The sequence below is a fragment of the Triturus cristatus genome, chromosome 8, assembly GCF_964204655.1.
Source record: "Triturus cristatus chromosome 8, aTriCri1.1, whole genome shotgun sequence".
Classification (NCBI taxonomy): domain Eukaryota; kingdom Metazoa; phylum Chordata; class Amphibia; order Caudata; family Salamandridae; genus Triturus; species Triturus cristatus.
Genome location: NC_140591.1, coordinates 1,200,483,431 through 1,200,507,194, shown reverse-complemented (window position 1 = coordinate 1,200,507,194; position 23,764 = coordinate 1,200,483,431). Strand labels below are relative to the sequence as shown.

The 23,764-nt window shown below is 43.5% G+C and overlaps 1 protein-coding gene across 1 annotated transcript in view; it reads right to left on the bottom strand.

The window, feature by feature from the left end:
* The window catches only part of TMEM131 (transmembrane protein 131), a 943,143-nt gene that overhangs the window by 643,701 nt on the left and 275,678 nt on the right, over positions 1 to 23,764 (bottom strand). The window contains exons 8-10 of the mRNA XM_085622890.1: positions 17,665 to 17,745; positions 12,692 to 12,842; positions 12,553 to 12,609 (exon numbers count right to left, since the gene is read on the bottom strand). Of these exons, the coding sequence (XP_085479016.1) occupies positions 12,553 to 12,609; positions 12,692 to 12,842; positions 17,665 to 17,745 (289 nt within the window). The remainder of the gene's footprint in view (positions 1 to 12,552; positions 12,610 to 12,691; positions 12,843 to 17,664; positions 17,746 to 23,764) is intronic.

Here is a 23,764-nt window from a genome sequence, read left to right as displayed (position 1 = left end):
ACCTGACAGGCCGCAGGTGGTAGACTGTCACCTAGGGCGGCGGTGAGTACTACTGCCCACGTAGTTACCCATAGCGAAGCGCGCACTGGACAACCAATGATGGGGGGCAGGGGCCAACACAAACGCAGCAGAATAAATTGGACAAATACGCCTGCACGAAAATCCAGCAAGGCACGATAGACCAACCGATCATGACAACAGTGCACGTGGTCTCACAAGAGGGGTCGGAAGTCACGCTACAGGACATACTCACCACCTTAAATAAAGTGCATACAGCTCTGGACTCCAGGATTGGCATGGTATCGGTGGAGCTCTCCCTGCTTAGGGACGATTTTCAAAACATGAGCACAAGGGTCACGGGCGTCAAAACGGCCACAGGCACCCTGCGCGATGAGACCAAAGAACTTAAACGTCAAGTGCGCCACCTGAAAGCCGAAAGTAAAGTAATGGCTGCTTAGTTGGATGACTATGAAGGCTGATCCCGGCATAATAACGTCCGAATAATTGGTGTGCCGGAAGGGGAGGGGAGATCAGCAATGGACTTATTTGTGGAAGATTTAATCAAGCAATATAAACAGCCCAATGGCCTCTCCCACTACTTCTCGGTGGAAAGGGCACACAGAGTCACTGGTGGCAGGCCCAAACCGGGCACGCCGCCCAGCCCAATACTCGCTCAAATTTTCAACTTCCGGGATTGTGACCTGATTTTACAAACAGCAAGAGTGGCTCCACCGGTGCGCTATGAGAACAGCACGATTACTTTCTTTGACGACTATACAGCGTGAGTAGCCAAGCAACAACGCAGCTTTCGTGACATGAAGAAAGAACTGAGAAAGAGAGAGCTGAACTACTCCATGCTCTTCCCGGCGACGTTGAGAGTTGAGGCAGAGGGGAAAGCATGGATTTTCACCACACCGGAAAAAGCACAGGAGTGGCTTGAAGGATGGCGTACCATCGCAAATGCAGGAAAGGCAAATAATAAACTACACCAACGGCCAACGGCAATGGCGCAATTGGAGACGGAGGTTGCAGATGGGGAACAGGTAGAATTGGTGGACCAACACTGAGGGGGCAACAATCCAGACGAAGCCCAGAATCAGAGAGGAAACAGACTTTCCTGGCTAATGGACAAAGTCGCCTTTCTACTTAGTGAACCATCTAAAAGAACCAAACAAAAGGTTTGCTGCGCAGGACTGCCGTCAGATGTGTACATGATTCTTAGTAGCGAATAATTTAGATGCACGCTTGCTTATCAATGTAAATTTCAAGAGCCTTTCTTAATCTATTTCAATGTAATAACGTAGTAGCGATGTTCTGAGGGGTTTGATGGAGGGTCCACCCCCTACAAAGGTAACTGGGAATGGGACATAAGCACTCTGCATTGTTGGGGAGGCGGGAAGTTTTAAGACAGTCGTGCAGGGAGGAAGGGTGGGGGTCGGGATTGAATACCGGGTTTGTTAAAAGTTTCTTTCAGTTTATCATTATATAAGTTGATCATCATTGTGACTTGCCGATTTTTAAGTGCTGTCTCCACGGATTTCCTTCAGGGCGATAACTCGCAGATCTGGCTCAAATGGCACTAACGTCTACACCCACGGACCCTGATGTTCCTCTAGCACACCCCACACATGCATTGTCATTATCACTCATATCCTGGAATGTTAACGGCTTAAGAGATAAGCTAAAGAGAGGACTGGTGCTGCAATATCTTAAACGTAGGGCACCAGCAGTAGCAATGCTCCAAGAAACACCTGGTAGGATCGACGTACGAGTTACTTACCTTCGCTAACGATGTATCTGGTAGAAACTTTCTCTAGCCGCAGATTCCTTAAATTAGAATATCCCCAGGCATCAGACTGGATCCGGAAAAAAATTTGCAGCAGCACCTCTACGCGCCGGGGGACGATGCCACACGACCCAGCCCTGACGTCGCCCACGTACGTGACGTCAGCGAGGTCATATAAGTCCCTCCCGGCGCGCTGTCGTCAGTTTTCTTCGGAGAAACGTTTCCGCAGCACAACGCAGAGCCACCAACAAAAAACTATGAAAGTATGGGAACAGTGTGCGAGGAATGAAAATCCATGAATAAAGAAGGAGGGTGGTGCAAGACACTATCGTAAAAGACAGAATTAGTCACTGCCCACATATAAGTGAAAAAGGTGCGAGAAAGTGCCCCGCAAGCTAAGCGAAGACCCTTCCCCCAAGTGCAACAAGGGAAGAATATCTCAACAGACAGAAATAGACTGTCATTACCATGTGGAACTGTGTCGTCCAGCAAGAACGGAGCACAGAGAGAACAACAGTCCAGTGCAGGAAGCTATAAAAGACTGGCACTGCCCCAACAGTAATGGAGGTCTGAAACAGGTCAACAGATCCCCAAAGGACGACTGTAGAGGAGACCAGAACCCTGAGCCAATAGAGAAGGCGGGAGGGAGGGAAGGCAGCAGGAGAAGAAAAGGAAAAAGAAGATGAATCTCCTGGTGAAGGTGAATCAAAAGGCACCTTTTTACAAGAGGAAACCCCTTGGAGAGAGTCAGCTATATATAGCAATTCTCAAAGGGACGCAGCAATGTGAGCACCCATGAGAGAAAAACCAATGGTAACAAAGAGGCCAGTGGAGAACCCCACTTGTTAAGGTCATCGCAGAACCTGGAGGCTGGGTGGGCGTTAAGGAATCTGCGGCTAGACAACGTCTCTACCAGATACATCGTTACCGAAGGTAAGTAACTCATATATCTGATAGAGACATCTAGCAGCAGATTCCTTAATTTGGAACAGATACCACAGCCATACCCCAAGGGGGAGGTGGGTCTGCGACAGAACAACAAAAAGCGTCAAACAACAGAGTGACGGACAATGGGGGAGACTGTGGCGGAACAGCCAGACAGCAACCCAACTAGCTCGGAAGAGCAAGAGATAACCGGATGCAGACATCCCCAAAAGTGCGAGAATGGCGCTACACCATAGCTGTACAAGCATGAGAGGTAGAAACGGCAACAGCCATATACCAGAATAAAAGAAAGAGAAAAAGAGGAAAAAGGGCCACTCTCAGCTTAATGGCGCACTATGTGAAAACCTACCAAAGGTTGAGAAGAAACATGAAGAGATGCAACCAGTGCCTTCCAGGCTAGTTCTCGGAAGGAAGGCCAGAGAGGCTACAGCCAAGAACCAAAGGTCAAGAGGTAGAACTCAGCAATGCTTTTAGAAGCGCAGGCGGAAACAAGAAACACGCCAAGTGCACACCCAGTCCCAATGGGGGGACAGGGGAGAACAGTAACAATCTAAAGCACGCTGATGCGGGCCACCACAGAAACATGCACAGAGCAAACAGCCACAGAGACCACAATGTTGCGTAGCTAAAATAAGCATAAGACTGCCAGACCAGGCAGCTTGAAGACTAAGGTGATAACCAACACACAAAAAACAGATATGCAGGGCGTAGACCTAGGACGACTGACAGCAGAAGAGCCGTCCCGCATGCCCAGCTGATATAATATAGGGTGGTACCTAATGAAGGAGGCACATCCGAAGGAAGGGGCAGCAGAGGCACCAAAGTACTAAGGCGTAGAAATGGAGGAAGAATCTCAGAATTCTAGACCACACCCTCCGACCACCCTTGTCCAGAAAGAGAGAACATTCAGTGTCTGAACACAAATAAGGGAGCAGTGTAAAACTGGGGAACCACCCCAGTAAGTGGAATGCAAAAAGGGCCTCATTGGCAATCCGCATGTAACACATGGAGACATTGGACCAGACCTCGCAGCCTCGAGGAGAGGTAAAGACGTAGGACAAAGAGTACCCATGGAACTTGTATCTATAAACAATATATATATATATATATATATATATATATATAGCAAAAATGGGTAAACGGGCCACGACTATGCAACATGGTTGCACAGGAACACACCTAGTGCATCAATGGCAGACAGTAGCCGCATTTAAAGTGTGATAAACGCCCTGAAAACTTCCCAAGGAGGAGAATGAGGCTAATAAGCAAGATGATCCATGACGTATAGAAGAGGCACCAAGGCACAACATGGAGCACCATACAATGGCAGGTAAGAGCACCAGGTGACACAGAGTCCACTGGATCTCTTAGGCCCAGTAGACATAAAGCAGAGCTATATAATAGCATACAAGTACCCCACACGGAGTATGCACACCCCAACACGGGGAACACCTCTTAGGTCAAACCACAGTCAGAGGACCAGGCACAACAATCTGTGGAACACTGCCATAGTAGGCTAACTGCCAGCTCAAAATGCATAATGCATCTAAGGAATGCTAAAGAAAAGTGTAACTACCCCGGACCATGCGAAAAGAAGACCTGAGGAGTACTGCCAGTCTAAAACACATAACGTATCTAAAGGATGCTAAATGAAAAGGTGCCACCCCAGAACAAATGCCTGAGAAATGCTGAGGAATACAGGCCTAAGGGGGAGGGCAAAAGCCCTCAAGGAGGCACTGAACAGCCGATTCGGCGTGAGCATCAAACAACAAAACCCCATCAAAGAGGTAAATCAACAAGTCGCTCCCGGATATTCTCCGGGAAAACGCTATCCCGCAACCAAGCATGGCGCCGCAAGGCAATTGAACCAGCCATAGCCCGGCCTAAGGAATCCGCAGTATCCAAGGCCGAGCGAATTGTAAACTCAGCAAGGTCACGGCCATACCGGAGAAGATGAAGGAGGTCAACACGAGCACCTTCAGTGGTAGCGGAGAGCGTAGACTCTGCAGAGTCCCACAGGCCAGAGGTAGCCCAAGCCAGGATACACACTGTATTTAGTGACCGTTGGGCAGCACTGGTGGAGGCAAAGATGTCCCAACCCCATGACTCAAGCCATCTGGACTCCCGGGAGGGAGGAAATATTAGCCGGGGCAAGGAATGGAAGGCACCCTGACGACACCATATGGATTGTAGAGGGGGACCCAGCCGGGCCGCGCCCTGATAACACCACATCTCCGACGTCCCTGGAGGGCAATGGCTCATTTAGCGCAGGGGGCGAACCCACCGGCGAGTCTGTCGGGGACCCCGCAAGTAGCAGAGGCCCGAGGACGTCCCAGGGACTGGAGAGGACCCAAGGGAGGCCTGCAGGGCCGCGGCATAGGCCTCTATCTGGGTCCGAGTTGCCCCAGCACCCGGATAGGGTGGATAGCGGGGGGGGCGACTGTCAGGGGCGCACGTCCGGAACGTTCCGGGAACTAGTGCCCCCGACAACAGATGAAAGTGAGGTCGAAGACCTCCGTGACATGTGCCGCAACTTTCCAATAAGTGGCGAACGACAGCCCCGGGCCCCAGAGGGCGATCGGCGGCGGAACTGTAAAGTAGAGGGGCCTGCTGTCGTTGAGGCCGGGGGACGAAATGACTCTGACCGGGACAGCCGTGCTGAAAAAAGCTTCATCCGGCGCTCCCGCCGGGACTTCGGCTTGAGGTGTTGGCAGGCGTCGCAGTCCGTTGAGTCATGGTGCTCGGCCAGACACCACATACAGATAAGATGTGGGTCCGCCGCGGACATATGCTGTGAACAGGAAGAACACGATTTAAAACCCGAAGGCATCGCACACTGTTCCAGATGTGAAGCGTAGAAAAAGGGCCGGAAAACAGGCCAGAGGAACCGCTTACTCTGGATCCGCGTTGTACGCGGAAAAGAAGGAAAACGGACGTCAGCGCTGGGAGGGACTTATATGACCTCGCTGACGTCACGTACATGGACGATGTCAGGGGGGGTCGTGTGGCGCCGTCCCCCGGCGCGCAGAGGTGCTGCTGCAAAAAAATGTCGGGATCCAGTCTGACGCCTGGGGATATTCTAAGTTAAGGAATCTGCGGCTAGATGTCTCTATCAGATCTATAAGGCCCTAGACCGCTCGAGTTTTAAATTAGCGGTTCACTCCGAATTCACTTTGGGTTCTTGAGGGGTGGGAATTCTGATTAAAAAACAGTTCCCAATGATTGTCCACGGCACCTTCACGGACGATCAGGGTTGGTGTGCAGCACTCTCCTGTCAGTGGGGAGGACGCACAATTAATTTAGTGACAGTGTATATCCCCCCGGCACTACACTTACTGGCCTTTCCGGCACTGGGTACGTTTTTTCTTACACTGCCAGTGGGAGAACTGATTATTGGTGGTGATCTTAATGCAACACTGGATGACTCTCTAGACCGCGCGCCCCCTAGATCACAGCATCGCATGCGTTCTAGCTTCGCAGATTTCTTAGACGCATTTAGTCTGATAGACACCTGGTGCTTTAAAATCCCGCAGGCACGCCAGTTTACCTATCACTCTCAGGCTCATAATAGTTTCTCACGCATCGATTACATACTCACAGTCACGGACAGTGTGGGCAGGTTCAGGGAAATATCGCATTTGCCCAGGGGTATCTCCGATCACGCCCCGGTCTGGGCTGACTACACACTACAGATACAGACTCGGTGTCGCATGTACCCACTATATCCAGGCTATCTGCAAAACCCTAAGACCCGCAAAGGCTTACTCACCACTACAACGTACTATTTTGCAGAAAACTAATCATCGGTGTATTCACCGTTGACACTTTGGGAAGCATACAACCCGGTTTTACGAGGACAAGCGATATCCCTAATCTCAGGTCACAAGAAAGACCGGAAGAAAGTAGAGACCCTAGAACAGGAAGTGCACCACCTAGGATCACGGCATGCTCAGGACCCATCTGAGGATACTACACATAGGCTTCGCACCAAACAGAAGGAATATTTATGGGAGGATGCCAAAACCCGACTAAGCAGTTCGGCACAGGGTCTATGAAACCGGGGACAAGGCGGGCAAGCTTCTCGCCTGGCTAGACAAACGAGAACGGGCAAACAGATGGGTGTCCGAGCTCCGACATGACGACGGCCATGTCACGTCGGACCAACAAGAAATAGTGGAGGTATTAGCGACACATTTTGAACACGTCTATACGCATACAACTGCAATAGGACAGCAAAACGCATTAGCATTCTTGAAAGACATACACCTATCTACGCTTACGAAGGAACAGGCCCAGTTACTGGACGCAGACTTGACAGCAGATGAATTAATGCTAGCTATGAACAAGATACAGTCAGGGAAAGCGCTAGGTCACAATGGCATCCCATAGAACTTTACAAGCGTACAGCTACTCAGCTGGACCCCCAACTATTAAAAATTTATGAGGTGAGCCTAGATCAAGGGGAGCTCCCCATAGACCAACATACGGCCACCATAGTAGCCATCCATAAACCAGGAAAACCCCCCTTGGAAAGTACCTCCTACCGCCACATCTCTCTGCTCAACGCTGAAGCCAAGATACTGGCCAAAACTTTGGCTCTCCAGTTAACTCCTTACCTTTCAAAACTAGTACACCCGGATCAGTCAGGGTTTATGCCGGGAAGAAATACAGCCCTAAATATCAGATGCCTACACAACGTTTTAAGCCGCAAACATACCATACAGGAGGATGCCGCCATCTTGTCCCTGGACGCAAGAATGTCCTTCGACTCGGTCAAATGGCCGTTCCTCTTTGCAGTCCTCCACAATTTGGGGTTTGGGCCCAAATTCAGCTCCTGGGTCCGTTTACTATACACTAACCCAATGGCGCATGTTGTGGCTAACGGGCATATCTCACGGGAATTCTCTCTGAGACACGAAACAAGGCAGGGTTGTCCTCTATCCCCACTCTTTTTTGCCTTGAACCATTAGCAGCCTGGATAAGAAGAGATCCAATTATCCGCGTCCTCCACTGGGTGGAGGGGTGGGAGGACCGCATCTCTCTCTACGCAGACGGCATCTTAGTATACATAGTGTCCCCTAAACGCTCCCTCCATAGACTCCTAAACATATGCGAAGTGTATGGGACAGTTTCCGAATGCACCATCAACTGGGGCAAGTCTGTGCTATATATCCTGCATGGGATTCCCCCATCATTACCGAAGGGATGAACAGTGAAAGTGGTCAAAGACAGCTTCAAGTACCTAGGGATTTAGGTTACGCCCGACCCCAACAAATTCATGGCGAGGAACCTCCAGGGACCATTGCAGAGACTGAGACGTGATGCCAAACACTGGAAATCACTGCCGCTTACCCTACTGGGTAGGGCAGCACTTTTTAAAATGATGGCGCTCCCAAGGTTTTTATACGCCCTCCAAAACACTCGCATCTTATTTTAAAGCAATAGACTCAGAGGTCACTACGCTCTTATGGGACGGGAAGCCTGCTAGGATCGCAGCGTCCAAACTGATCAGGAGTTGGTTTGACGGCGGTATTGCACTCCCAAATGTACAGACATACTATTGGGCCGCTCAGTTAGCAGTGATCAATCAGTGGGTCAATTTGCCCCATGCTGAGCCGGCGTACCAAATCGATAGATATGCACTGGGTACGAGAGAGTTCAATCGGGTGCTCTACAACAAGAGGCATAAATTACACCTACTAGGGCCAACTGCGCACACTGTCCACGTATGGTATACAGTAACACGTTCCCTGGGCTGGGCAGATAAATTGACACAACTAACGCCACTATGGAGCACAGGAAAACTAGGCACTCTGGGGAAAAGTAAGGGATTCCAGAAATGGGACGCAATAGAGATTTCCCGACTAGGCGATCTATGGAAAGGGGAAAAAAACGTCACCTTTGACTATTTACAAGTGCCATACAAAATGGCCTCCACTAAGTTCTTTCACTACCTACAGATCAAACATGCATTGGAGGCGGCCATCCCACTAGATACCACTCTTCCCGAAGCCTCTCCATTGGAGGACAGACTCCTGACAGACCACATGGACAGAAAAGCGATCTCCCTGGCGTACAGGAAGATTGTAAATAATCAGCCAGACCCATTGCAAAAGATGAGGCTAAAGTGGCAGACTGAGGTGGGCGAGCTGGACGGCACAGATTGGCAGGAGGCGATAGAGTCCCCTAGAGTGGTTGCGGTTTCCTCTAAGCTACACCTCATACAATTAAAAGTGCTGCACAGGACATACTTTGCTAGAGTGACATTGTACAAGATAGGGACAATCACGGATGAGTACTCCCTGCGCCAGTGCGGTCACGTAGGCACTTTTTATCAAACACTGTGGGAATGCTCTGTAATCAAATTGTATTGGACGGCAGTGATTGACACCATTACCGCAGTTAGCGCTATTCCTGTTCCGCCTGAGCCTAGGCGTGTCTCCTGAATTTATGGGAGCCAACAGACCTGACTCACACAGCCCAAGCCTGGGCAACCCTTGGTATGCTGATAGCAAAGCGGAATGTGGCCAAACATTGGGGGACAGCGGTTGACCCACGTCTTGAGGACTGGTGCAGAGATATGGATATGGCCATGGCGGCCGAAAAAGCTACGTATATCCATAGAAGTTTACCAAAAAAATGGGGACGAATGTGGGGTGCGTGGAATAGGTTTAGGGGAGGTATATGCGCACCTCCGACAATAAGTTCGGTATCAGATGAGGAGGAGTGATGGAGCAGTGGGTTAAGTATATACTGTATAATGTATGCCGGATGACTAATGTATTTACGTTACTGTGAGAAAAGGATGGAAATTGTATCAGCACATCCATGTTTAACTGTCAAATGTCGATATTGCAAGTCTATATTCAATAAAAAGGTGTTTTTTTTTTAAAGAAATAGGAAAGCAAATTCTTGAATATAGCCAGAATAAAGGTCTTTATGAACATGAATATCCCTGAACATGGTTACCACACGGTCTAACCTAAATGTGGAAGAAGAAAGGACACTAAGGGCAAATCACAGGCAGCATCAGGTGTTTGCCATGTGGTGATACCAGTGGAAAAGAAAATGATTCTTGATGCTGAAATATTGCCACTGTATTGAGGAAGCAACATGAATATTGTAACGTAATTTAGCAGCACTGCGCCATACTAGTGTAGATGATAGGTATAGGAATCTAGGTACAAAGGTAGTCTAGAATAGAAAATCGTCTTACAGGAAGGCTATGGAGATTTAGGGAAAGAAAATGTACCTACCCGTAACACTAATTCTTCCTATGGAGAGACTTTATTTAAGTCATAAGCATTGATCTGTCCCACCCCTATGTGGGATCCTGGTGAACTATTTATAAAATATGCACATATTATATAGTCTTTAGAAAAAACATCCTTTAAACCAAAATAGAATCTTAAAAGCAGGTTGTATTGGCCAAATGTGTTTTTTTCCATGCAAGCCAATTCTCATTGGAAAAAGTTGTTTGAGCCTCTTTTGAATGCAGGGGTAAAACCCAGAGCTCCCACTTCAGGCAACAGAGTAAAGAAAATACAGGTGCAACTGGTGTAAAGTGGGTTACCCTCTCCGTATTTATGATTTCTAACTTTATCATGTAATCAAAAAAATAAAACCAGTTTTAAGTAGAGCTGCTGGAATACCAGTTCACATAACTATCACTCATTCAGATTCTTTCAGTTTCTATTTTATGAAACTACTACACCCATTTAGTCCCAGTAGTGGTTTTTTTTTCAGTGAAGCGCAATGTGGGGATTGTTGCAAGAAGGTATGCTATTAGCTATTACATTAAGAGAAGAAGCATTTGTGCTTCAAACTGGAAAAATGTATATTTGAGCCAAAATTGGCACAGTGAAAGGGTAATCCTAGAACTATTGCCTACCCAGCATTGTACATGGGGAAATGTAGATTTGTGTTAATCTTTCGGTGTCTCCTCATCACTGAATTAATGAGAACAAAGACATTTTTGACGGGAGAAGTGGGTCAGAGGTTGGAAGCTAAGCCTGTGTTTGTGTTCAAGGTTCATCTGATCCACTATGATCTTGAGCAGGCGTCAATGGAACTGAGGATTGTTGGTGATCCAAACCCATGGTGCATGAACAGATAGCGAAGAGGTAGCCGAAAAGCCTAGCGCCAGTCAATCAGCCTATCCCAGAAAGGGCACATGACCCTTGACCACTACGCTATGTGAACTGTATCGCCCCAGCCCCACTGCACAGGTTGTACACTTCATATGAGATTATATGGCTGCTATGACTGTCTATAGCGAATTCTGATGGACCGCTTGGTCGCCTTACCACACAGCACTCAAACCAACCCTGTCTGTCTTACGACTCTAGGGCACTTTTTTCAGTGGGCAAGTTCTTAGGAGAAAAAAAACAAAAGGAACATTTAAGAATAGAGAAATTATGACCGAAAAGAAAGGGTGGAATTCAGCCAGAGTGTGTTAACTGACCATTGGGGAATGGTCTAACGCACAACAAATGCTTGGCATCCAGAGAACAGAGATGGGAAAGGGTGAGGATGCCATAAGGTGGATTACATTTAAGGAGTGCTCCACAGGTAGTCAGGAGCTGGTCGTGGAGGGACAAAGACTTATATTAAAAGGTGTTTCTTTCTATTGCAAAGACGCATAAAAGGACAAACCTTGAGTTTATCGCACATAATCTGCTAGCCAATCAGATGAATGATTCTCATTTTGTGGTGCTGTTAAATTCAATATGGATTTAAAAGATTAATAAGAAAAAACTAATCACTTCTGGACTGTGTGTGTAAACATCTACCACCTAAAAAAGCAGAAAATGACAAAGCTGGCTACACTCAGGAAAAGAAATTGATGAGCAAACAAGACAAGGATACTACTAGGCCCCCTAGGCTAAGTGGGCCCAGAGTCTAAGTAATTCCAGGGACAGAAGATACTATCTGATCCAGGGGAGAACAACACCCAACCAAGCCCAAGGGTAAAATCCCCAAGTACTGACCACAAACACCCGAAAAGACTGGAAAAGAGCATAGCTACTAAACCCAATAAAACAGAGACTAAGACTACACACGAAGAGCTAAGACATGTCAGAATTAAGATTTTTTTTAAAGCCAAAACAGAGACAATGTCATTTTATTTAATATAGATATACGTTTTTTTCTAAAAATAAATTGCTGCATGGGTCTCATCTCAAGCACTTTACTAATTAGATTGATGCAGAGTCCATGAAGATGTTCAAATTTAGATTTAAAGAGTGTGTTTGGGCATTCCTTACAAACTCTTCTGGCAGCCAACATTAGAGTACAAGGAACATGTTATGGAACATACACGAGCCCCTTCTAGTAGGCCTCAATTTTTTGGGATAATATCTTCTCAAGCCAATCGTAGTTGTAAATGCATTTTACTTTAGACAAAAACAGTGTGCAATTTTAAACAGAAATTACAGCACCATCATAATTTCAGAGCAAATTATGAAAAGCTGATGTAGCAACGGACTCTGAAGCCTTTTACACTTGTTTATCAAGGCAGAGAGTTTGGATTTATCTTACGACAATGCAAATAGTCTCTGACTAGATTGATTTTTAATGTTATGTTAAAAGAGAATAGTGCTATATGTTTAGTTTCTCTTCACTTAAAATCATTTAAATTGTTATCAATTTTTTCAATGCTCAGCTAAATTTCATACTTACTGCCCATTAAGAACCTTACTGTTTAGTCTTAATCCACGTACTGTACTGATGCTCAAAGCTACTCTACCTACATTGGACAGACCTGCAATTAACAGTGTTTTGATAAATAAAAATGGAAACCCATGAAATGAAGCACTCACCTTGAGATCGTAATGTACCGAAATCCAACATTTCTGTGGATGAATAGATTCCAGGAGCTTCATGAAAAAACAAACAAAGTTACTAAACCCGCCAATTCTACAAATATTTTTAATACTAATACTGCATTCTTATACAGACCTGTGGTGACTTCCACTTCAACTGGTAATATTATGAACTCTGTACTGTCTGTGGCATTTGTCTTTATCCTAATAAAGGCTGTGTGGTTGTCTGCCTCTCGTGAAGAAAAGCTTGCCCGCATCACACCTTTTGTTTCATAGGGGGGAATTTCCTGTTCAAAGAACAACATTTTTTATTAAATGTACTATCTCAAACTCCGCGTCTTGTCAGCACAGAAAAAGTGTTTAGAAGCGCAAACCAGAACCAAAGTTAAAGATTTACGCAACAGAAAAGTTGGAAACTAAATAGCATGATCTCAGGTTGTTTTTTATCAGGCCTGGGCAGTGCGAACTGCAATTTGTGCTAGTATTCCTGCCGCTCAGGTAGAAAATCTACCCGAGCTGCAGCTCGCGAACTTACCGTTCGCAATCGTGAACTTACCGTTCGCGATCGGGGAAAAAACTCCTCTGCACATCGCGAAGCGGAGTTTTCTGCACTCCGCAAGCTCTGCGGAGTGCAGAAAACTCCGCGAACAGAGCGGAGTTCACCGCCCAGGCCTATTTTTTATCAATGTAATCTTGCACCAGTAAATGTGAAGGAACAATAAAGAAATACTTACTTACATTTGGTAATGCTCCTTCTGAGGACTACTATTATTTCACCAAATATTTCGCACCTTTACAATATTCCCCAGGTGCCAGATAGGATATGGAAGTTATTCATAGAAGTGCTCCTCCACGCTGCTAATAGGCACTGTGAGGCTCCATGTTGACTTTTTTAAGCCCCCAAAGTGACGGTGCAGAACCACATATAAGGGCCAACCCTGCATGCTCACGTCCATCCTGCTTGATTCCTTTTGCACTCTTTGAAGCGGAGTATAAAACAATTGAAGGTACCCGTGTGCTTTCTAACTGATAAAAAGAGACCACCCCACAGAATGAAAGAAGGGAAAGCAGTCAGGAATATGCAGTTAGGCATGCTGACACCACCATGCTCGTTCTGCTTAATTCCTAGCAAAGGCAGTAGCCTTTCAAAACTATGAGGGTAGCAATTTGGGTGCCCCCCCCCCGTACAAAAATACCACAATCTGGGAGACAGTTCTATGTCATGGCGCACACGCACAACCCAGGGTCATCCATGACAACAAAAATCAGCATTAGGGATTCAGACATCATTACAGTTGGAGCACTCACGGTGGGGGTATCACATCAGATCATATTATGAACGTGGATATGTAGAGTCCTGTTGGGTATACAACTGTACTACATCCAGACTCAGATGAGGTCCCTGTGAAACAGGAGTCCATACTCTGCAAAGTCCCGAAGGCCGATGCTGTATCTTTGCCCCTTTTCTTTTGTTCAAGAGTCTCATCAGGACAGCCATATCAACATGCATCATCTAATGGAGTGTTTGCAACACTAGAATTTACAGCTGGTTTGAAGCCAGAGATTCTAAACTATGCACTGCAGCCTAGCAATTGGAACTAATCATAGTGGCAACTTCTAGAGCATATTTTACTAAGGTATTCAATTATTCTGTCCTCTTGCTTCATAGCTGCCCCCCCCCTTTTGTGCATCTATTTGGAAGATGCTTGATTACCTCCTTCAGCCCTTCCCTTTGTTGATGACCATATGTTGCACAATTAGTAAGAGCTCCCTTCTTCGGAAGGTCAAGCTCACCCAAACACAATAGGCGTTTTGGGTTAGAACTCTATAACAAAGCATGCTACTACTGAGTTCTAGTGGGTGAGAGTCCTTTTAGAAATTGGAAGGTATTCCTTGGCTAGGAAGGGTTACTAAGGGTTTCACTCCCTATTGATTGTTTAATGCCTTCTGAGATGTGCCAGTGAATCACTGTAATTCCCTCCATTTTCGCCCCTATATTCTCTAATCTAGCTCTACCCGCCTACAGGAGGACCACTTGTGGCTGCAAAAGGATGCAATCTTTTTTGCAAAGTGGAAACAGTGAAGATTAATTGTGCAAAGTAATGCATATGTGACATAGTGATGCCTTATGCTTCCTTTTTATTACACTGGCAGAAGTCTGACTCTCAACGATTTTCTAGCCTTGGTGGGTGGCGCTTAGCAACAGTGACAAAACAAAAGACTGCTCTTTTGCAAATGACAAAGATTGTGTGTCTGTCGACTTCTTTATCATCACATGGACAGCTGAACTGTTATTAGTTGGATTAAGAATAGGCAGGATACATGTTCTGATTGTGTTTCGGTAAAAGTACCCCAAGATTTTTTTTTTAACCATTTTTATTCATTTTAATTGATGCAGCCAGTTTTACATCAATTACAGTAGTCAGTTTCGAGCTACATCGCATTACATGCTCCCAGGGGGTTTAGATACCGTTAGCAATGGCATAGAGCACTACAGGAGGCATTGGTTCAAAACATTACGTAAATCAACAAACTGGTAAAACAACTGCAACTGGCCGGTCATAACAGTCAGTTAGTCGAGATCATTGCTCAAATAATATATAAGCATTACAGCCCTTGTTGGTAAAACCTGCAGGATCTGTATCCAAACGAGATTAGTGTAATAAAGTAGAAGTTACATGGAAGGACAGTCCAATTAAAAAGTACCCCAAGATCTTCCCATATCCATCTATCTCACTCTTCCTTCTGTCCACACCCTCTTTCTTCAGTTTACTGAGAATATCAGCAGCATGTGTAAGCCGAGATGATCTTAAAGGTTTTGTAGAATGGTGTTTCACCCTCTTAAGATCAGGCAGCTGCCTTTTTTCTTGTGATCTGTTTTCTTGGGTATAATGTATGATTAAAGCCTTATTAAAAGTTTCTTTATTCAATTGAAACAAAGTGGAATTTTTGATCAGAGTATACATTAAAACACAAGTATATGTCTAGAGGAAACTTGCACTGCATTGGGGCTACCACTCACAAATAACCAGTCATCAAACTCCCTTATAATAAAGTAGTTTCATACACCCCAGAAGGTAGGAAAAATCATTGCATGACTGCAGATCTATGAATGGAATAAAACATTGGCCTGAAGTTAAAAGACTTGACAGAATTCCTTCATTTATCAAGGGATCCCATGATACTATCTATTCGGACAACAGAGGTATTTCATGCTAGCCACACAGGAAGAGAATTTGATTTGTATCAATGAATGTTTTCCACAATGGAAGAGTGGCTGCTCCTAGCTCATATTAAATAAAGCATGAGAAACAAGCATAATAAAACTTGACGTAATGTGTATGCCACATGTTCTTTTTCCAACAGTCATTCCATTTACATGGGACACAAAGACAACCTGGGCAAAAAGAAAGGAGGGCGGGAGAAACTAGGACAAATGAATAAGAGGAAAGAGAGGAGAAATTAGCATGCATAGGACAACAGAAATGGGAGAAATATGGAAGACTAAAGAAAATAATGGATAAAAAGATATCAGTACAAGGTGAAAATATCAAGAAAGAAATGAGAGAAGAGACTGCATGTCATAGGACCAAAGCCTTCAAAAGGTGGCAAAGAAATACAACAAACTGCTTTAAAAAAAAAACAGGATGTTTTATAAGGCTTTCAACTATGAATACAAAACCAGTGTGTCTCTTCCCTCTAGCGCCAATAAACCATGATGGGAGTGTGCTGCATGAGAACCCTATTGACACAACATTATCAAGAATGATAGAAGAAAAAGAATGAAAATATTAATTTCAAGCAGAAGATAAAAGCAAATCAGTGAATATAAACAATGGTGGGGAATTCTACCTTCTAGCACCAAGAAACATTGGTAGTTGTTAGCGTGCTGTATGAGAAACTATTAACATAATATGAGGAGAGGGACTTACAATCCAATTTTAAAGTAGTAAAAACATAATAACCTCTGAATGATGCACAATATAATATGAAGCAGATGCCACTCGGAATGCCTAATACAAAGTTCCATTTGGAATCTGCAGTTCACAACCCTAAAGGTAGTTCAGTGGGTTGATAACTGACTGCAGAACTAACATTTTTAGCCTGTTGTTCCACTTAGAAATCGGGGCAAAGGGGGGGCGTTGTGCAACTGCAGAGATCAGGGTGTATCCCTGGAAGTTACATATTAAAATCACAGTAAGTAATCTCAGAGGGGTAATGTACAACAGTGATTGTGTCTAATTTATTAGTCACATGTTGCATTCACAGTCATAGATGAATAGGCAAATTCAGAACACTGACTGCAATTGTCAGTGTGTGTAACCTATTTCTAATTCTGAAAAGCTCATTCAGCATCATCAGTGTGAGCTCAATATCAGCAGGGCTATGGGGTTCAAAAGAGGAAACTTACAATACAATGTAAAACATACACTTCTAAAATGCACCAGTGCATAATCCAGGATCACCTTAATCGCCACCAAACTCCACACACTTTGCAATCAAATAAATTAAGCTTTACTCTAGCATACTCGTTGCAAAGCATTCTTTTTATTTACTAGTTTCATTCAAATAAAAACTAGTACTGTCTCTGTTCCAGGCAAGCTAATCGAATTAGGGTCTATGTGGAACAAGCAGATTTATTTACTGGACAAGTTGATTTATTTACAGGACAAGTAGCATGTTGTCCTTTGCACAAGAAAATTGTTTTACAAATTGCACACCCGTTGCATTACGAATTCAGAAGGTAAAGAACGTTGCTAGCTTATTGATACCCTGAGTCAAGCCTTTGCTATATTATATTCATTTCCTTGATTGTAACACTTTATTGAGGCTGCTTTTCTGTTAAGATATATTTGCAAACAATTATTAAATTTACTACTTTTCTACCAAGGCTATTATGGGTCGTTAAACCACATGTACTTGTCCATGTCATGTGATTAAGTGTAAATATAAAAGAATACAGGTCTGCCCGTCTTACTGCAATTATAAAATTTCACATCTATGGTTAATTATGGCCAATTCTAAAATGCCTACAGATATTGAAAAATGTTCTGAATGCGTGTTCAAGGGCAGTGAAGAACCCTGTGTAAATATATAAAAAATACTCACCCAGAGCTTTCTTGTACCACCTTGCTGCCCTGTTGGAAGTTCTAGATGTAAATCACCTCCACTTGAATACATTTCAACCACCTGTGAGTAAAGCAAAGTACAGTTAAGGTGAGTAATGAGTAAGCAAACCTAACATTTCAAGGTGTGCATAGGATGTAACCCCTGTTTCAGACAGCAAGATGAGGCTGCTGATCTTAAATTCAGAATCCAAAGAAGTAGCATTAAGGATGCAGCAACAAGTTAACATCAAGAATGGATTTGATTTCACCTTTCTCCTTTAAAGACCTATTATATGCCCAGAAAGCAGGAGCTTTTTCTCTTACCATTTTGAAGAATGCTTCAATGTATCCCTCCTCAGAGCGGGATGCATTTTTATCACCTTCTTCATAGTAGAATGCGAACATACAAGTCAACCACACGATCCTCTTTTGCAGGAAGTGTGAGGAAAAAGGAGTTAACTAGGTACATCAGCTAATTGGCAATATAGCTCGATTTTCTCCCTCTAAGTTACAGGCAAATCATAAGGTGCCTAGATCTTTTTCAGTACAATTCTAAAAAACGTACGCAACAACTAAGTCTCTTCACACTGTTTCTTTGGATATACCACTTTTTTGAAGTCATAAATACTCTTAAAATCTATCTCAAATTCTTCCTGTAGCAGCAGCTCTTAACCTGTGGTTTGCGGACACCTAGCGGTCCACGTCATCTACTCAAAGGCAGGGGGGACCTCACCTGCTTAGAAAATAAAATAGTAACAGATTAATAACGTATATGTTAACTAAAGGTTAGGTGTATTTATAAAGCATGCAATCATTTGGATGGGTATGCTGGCACGGAGTAAGAGTCTAGCCGTGCCTACTGGACAAGCTTTCCCAATAGTCAGATCTTCAGATTCTTGAGTAACTCAAGAAGTGAGGGGGGATCTCTGATGTACAGCAGTAGGTCATCCCATGCTCTAGGTGCGATGATCGAGAGAAAGCAGGACAAAAATAGGTGCAGATGCCGGGGACACCTGTGGAGTAAGTGTGACAGAAGCTTCCACCTGCTTGCTCTCTTATGAGCAATTCACCTTGAAGAAACAAACCTAGGCATGCCGGGAAATTCAAGAGTTATCAGCAAAGGAACAGCAACCAGCAATGTCTGTGGGCATAAATGTGGGGTGTGCGAATTGAATGTGGATTACGCAAACACATCTAAATGGAATGCGTTTGGGGATCCCTTTGGTCCTGAAAAAAGCCGGGTGACCAAAGGGGGAGTTAGAAGAGCTGGTTGAAAAATGTCGACCTAACAGGTCCCCCACTAGGTATCTCTAAACATGTCAGCTACTGTTTTTAATTTAGTCCTGAGATTCTGGGAAAAATAAAAAGAGTGCAAGGAGTCTCAGAGGCTATTTTAAAATTATAATATAGGATCCCTAGGTAAAAAAATAATAAGAGTTGTGCTCCCTGATGGCTAAGAGTTACAGTTGAGCCTATCCGAGATCATGAGGCATACGGTAAGTGGAATTAATGATGAAGCATGCCACACAAATTCTGTGTGAACATCAAGCAACTGCCTAATGAGTAAGCCTGTGCAAGAAGGGAACAGATTAGGTTGAGTGGTCATTCTCCTTTAGTTTGATTTAACAGTTGTCTGTGGAAGACGAGACAACTATCTTTCAGGGACACCTACCTCTCCCTCGGTTTTGATTTAACAGCAATACAGGAGAAGGCCCGACCTCCAAATCTGGTTCATCATATGTGTGGGATGTGTAAGTAGGAGTTCGGCCAAACTGAGGTGTAGCGTAGTGTTTTGAAAGTGTGCGTGAGGAGTGTGAACTGTGCATATCGCTTCTATATTTAAATCAAGAAGAAAAATGTAAATATTATAATTTTTAAACTTAATATAAATATGAAGGGATATGAAATTGGAGGCCAAAAATTAAGTTTGTATCTTTAGATTGATTTGTGGAAGCAGTGCAAGAACATCAAACATGGATGATGGTCAGCTTCAATTTAATTCAGAAAGGCCCAGAGCTTCCTATTAAAGCTTCAAATTTTTTATATTTGTGAATTAAATACAATATTTCATCATATGCGTAATGAATGCTTGTTTCTGCATTTTGCATTTTGTTTTGAGGTTCAAATCATCAAACTTGCTTAGGCTGGAACCTGGCATTCCAGCAATGACTCAGTAGGAGTCCTCCGATTACAATAATGATTTAGTAGGGATACTCAAAGTTCGCTAATAATTAAGTTGGAGTACTAATCTAGAGGACCTAAAGAGTACTGAACTTTTAATTCAGCTGGCATGAATGACAATACATCTTAAAAGTAAATGGCTAGGAAAATCAACCTAAACATAAACCACACTTTCGAATAAGATTAAAAAATAATACATCTATTTCCACGTCAGCTATAGCACACTGAAACCGATTTCTTATACAATAGAAATTAAATCTCACTGGAAAAACGGTGATGAATTATCTTATAATGCACAGTAGGATGGTATACAATACAGTCAGAAGACGGACAGAACTCATTTATCTTTTATGGATTTATCTACTGAAACAGATTACAGAAGATGTCTGTTCACGTCTGTTCACATCTTATCTGTCTAATGTACAAACAGATAGACCATAAAGATAGATTGTTGGAGAGGAAGGTGCTAAGTTTCCTTGACATTTTTAACTGTGCTCCTAATCTAATTGTGATCAATATTTCATTATGCTGTTTCTCAATACCTTAAACTTGTATTGCAGTATGACCAATATTTTACCTGCATTAAAATAATTATTAGCATAACGGTTTCTGATGTGGCTTTCTCGATGTGATTGAAATCATCTTCCCTGCTCTTTATTCTCTCTCAATCATTTCCCCCCATTTTTTGCACACATTTCTTAAGTTAGTTGATTTCATTATAGTTAATGTGATAATGTTATGCTTTCATTTTTCAAATTTTTACATATTGTACAATAATTTTTATTATGTTTATTTTTATTGAATTAAATCTTTCAACTTAAAAATGGAAAGCAAGATTTATCACTCTAAGAATATTTCCCACACTACTGAAGAGTTTTATAGTTAACCAAGTGAGAGGGACTAAGAATCTCCTAGGTAGACTTAATCTTGGTTAATTAACAATAGTACCCCACATTGATCGCAACACTCCTGCCCGTTTGCTTGCCTCCCACAATATCCTCTTCTTCGCCTCTAGCACAAACTGTCCCATCAAACTACTTTCCAGTTCTTGGTCCACTAAGTAACTGGTAAGGAGCTCTTTCGTAGATTCCCGGAAACTAATCGAGCAAAACTGATGAACAGTATTTTGCTAAGGGCATGATTTTATCTCCGTAAGGATTTTTTGTTTTTTCAAAAGCTTAGATGTTATGTGTAGATTTTCTGTTTTGTTTTACAATGTGAAATTAAACAAAATCTACAACCTAGAGAAGGTTTGAAGCAAAGGCTGGGTGAGAAAAGGGGGTGGGGAGGGACGGTTTGAAAAAAATCTGCCTTCAAAAACAGGATCCATATTAGGTGCCAACATTTCTCAGGAGCCCAAATCTATACAATAGCAAGCCCTGATACTGAAAAGAGACTTCATACAAAAGTTAAAACATGCTAAACAACAATACTACATCAATGAAGATCATCAAGGAGGCAGATCCTACATTGAAAAGAATTGTACAACATTGTGAAGAACATACTATATCTTTAGTCTCCCACATATTAATGTCTGGTGTGGTTTAAAAAAAACAATGACAACCAGGAAAGCCAGAAGTGTAGTAGAGGGAGATGACGCAATGTGCTACACAGATAAAGTGATCATTGTATCTGCTCATATGTTTTCATTTAAAGATTACACCAGCAATAATACTGTTCTATATGGAGAACAAAGGTTTCTGAATAGGACAAAATGGAATATAAAATTAATATTTGTGTGCCGAGAATGTCAGCAGCTCTGCTTGTGGAGACCACAAGACTGGAATTTAGAACACTGTCCTTCAAGCACCATGGATGAACATCATTTGCACGAAATAATGTAGTGATTTGAAGGACGATCTAGGGCTCAGTTCCAAAAAGAGGTTTTTATCAATGGAGAAGTGAGGAACCAACTATTGGACATGCTATGCTATGTATGATTAAGAACAGAGCGATTTGGTGGCTGGAGTTAAAAGATGTATTTATTTTGAAGTGCATCCCTCACCTTATGTGGCTTTTCTAGGAACTTAATCAGTGAAGTTTGTAATTGGGAATCTTAAAGGTATGTCATTTTGAAAACAAGAACTTTAATTTCTTCACAGTTTGAAAGGCATGTTGTGAAAATGTTCCATACAATACATTAAGGGCATTTAAGCACAGGCTCTGGATCACTATTTATTGCAGAGGTTTACTCCCATTGTATATGATTGACTTCAAGTATAAAACACTTCAGATCGGTCCACATAGTATTTGAAATAAAATTTGGTTTATTGCATGAGCAGTGGCATTCTATATAGTAAGGAGCTAGGCACTTTTCCAATTATGTTCAACCCTTTTCCTAGAATCTACTTAGTTACACTCAATATCATTTCAAAACGAAAATTAGCAATTCTGTCTATTTCCTTTTGAAAGAGTATGTTGGGAGAGGATGTGGCCTAACGGCTAGAACGGTTGACCACGTAGCTGCGGAACCAGGTTTGAGTCTCGGCAGGGACGCTCAACATCCTGTCATTCTGGGCAAATCACTTAATCTCCCCGAACCAAACAAAAAATAGTTTCAATCTGTAACGCAACTGGTTCTCATGTAAAGCGCTCTGATACTGTGGCGTCTAGTTCGCAATATATAAACCTCCACACAAACAAAATCACCAGTTGTGCAGCCGAATTATCACTTCCAGTTCCAGCTTCATAAATTGTTGTCCTTACAGTTTCATGCTGAAAATGGTAACGAGGAGTCAAAAGCTGGGACACCAATTTTATAGGTGTCCCACGAAGCATTAATGCTTACTTAAAACGAGCATTGACAAAGGTAACAGGTCTGGTTGGAAATGCTTTGCCTTTGCCAATGCTGGATACTTTGAAAATGCACAAGTGTTGACAAAGACTAAAGTGGCAACTGGCCATGATAAAGTATTGAAAACTTTGTTTTCTAGAAGACTGCTGGTTTACATCATGCAACATGGAAGCAATCTCAAATGTATAGAAAACCATCTGAAGACTTTGGAAAAGGGGTGCCAAGCAGGGACAGGCAGAGAAACAACAAAGGAGTTTAGAGGGAAAGGAGAACGGTAAACATGAAGTAGGAAACTAAGTGTGACAGGGTGGGGGATCAAAGGAGGAATAGGGCAAGAGATAGCAACTAAATACCACCAATGGGCAGTGGCGGGGAATAGAGAGGTTCAGCGGAGCAATGGGGGGAGAATGGGTAAAACAAAAACAAAAAAAGCTGAGCTGGGAGGGGTGGGGGGAAGTCAGAAGCAACAGAAAACCTGGGGTGACGGAGTAACAGGAGGAAGCATGAAGCAATACATAAGAGAGAGAGCAAGAAGACGCATGCACTCCTATGGAGTGGTAAAAGCAAAAGAATGCATTGGCAAAGCCAACAGGTCTGACGTTTGCTGCTGACTTTTTGGCTTCGTCAATGTTCATTGTGTGTGTGAATGGCTGCAGTATGAAGCAACACAAGACAAGAGTAGACAAATAGTGTGGGAGGACCTGATATATATAGATATATATGTATATATCTCAAAGATTACAAGGACGTTCTAGTTCGGCTCAGATTTCACTTGTACAAAACCACAGAAATTTAGCAGTTATAGCTACCTGAGCGAACTATAACTTACACCCCGCAATGCACTGCTTATGACCTCACATATTACATCACTCATGACATGGCCTGTGACATCACTGATTACATCATCAAACAGCTTTCTTACGAGGGTGGACACCTATGGAAATAGCAGGAGCCAACCTTAGGGGAGTGGCATTTCCCAGGGCTATATATGACTCAAGGCAGGGGCCATGGAGCCACCCCCCTTTGTTCTGCATGGGCAGCCACGGGGACGAGGTGGTCCAGAGGGCTGTATATGCCCCCCCTCTTTTTTAAGGGGAAGGAGGGTCTGCGCGCCCACAACCCATAT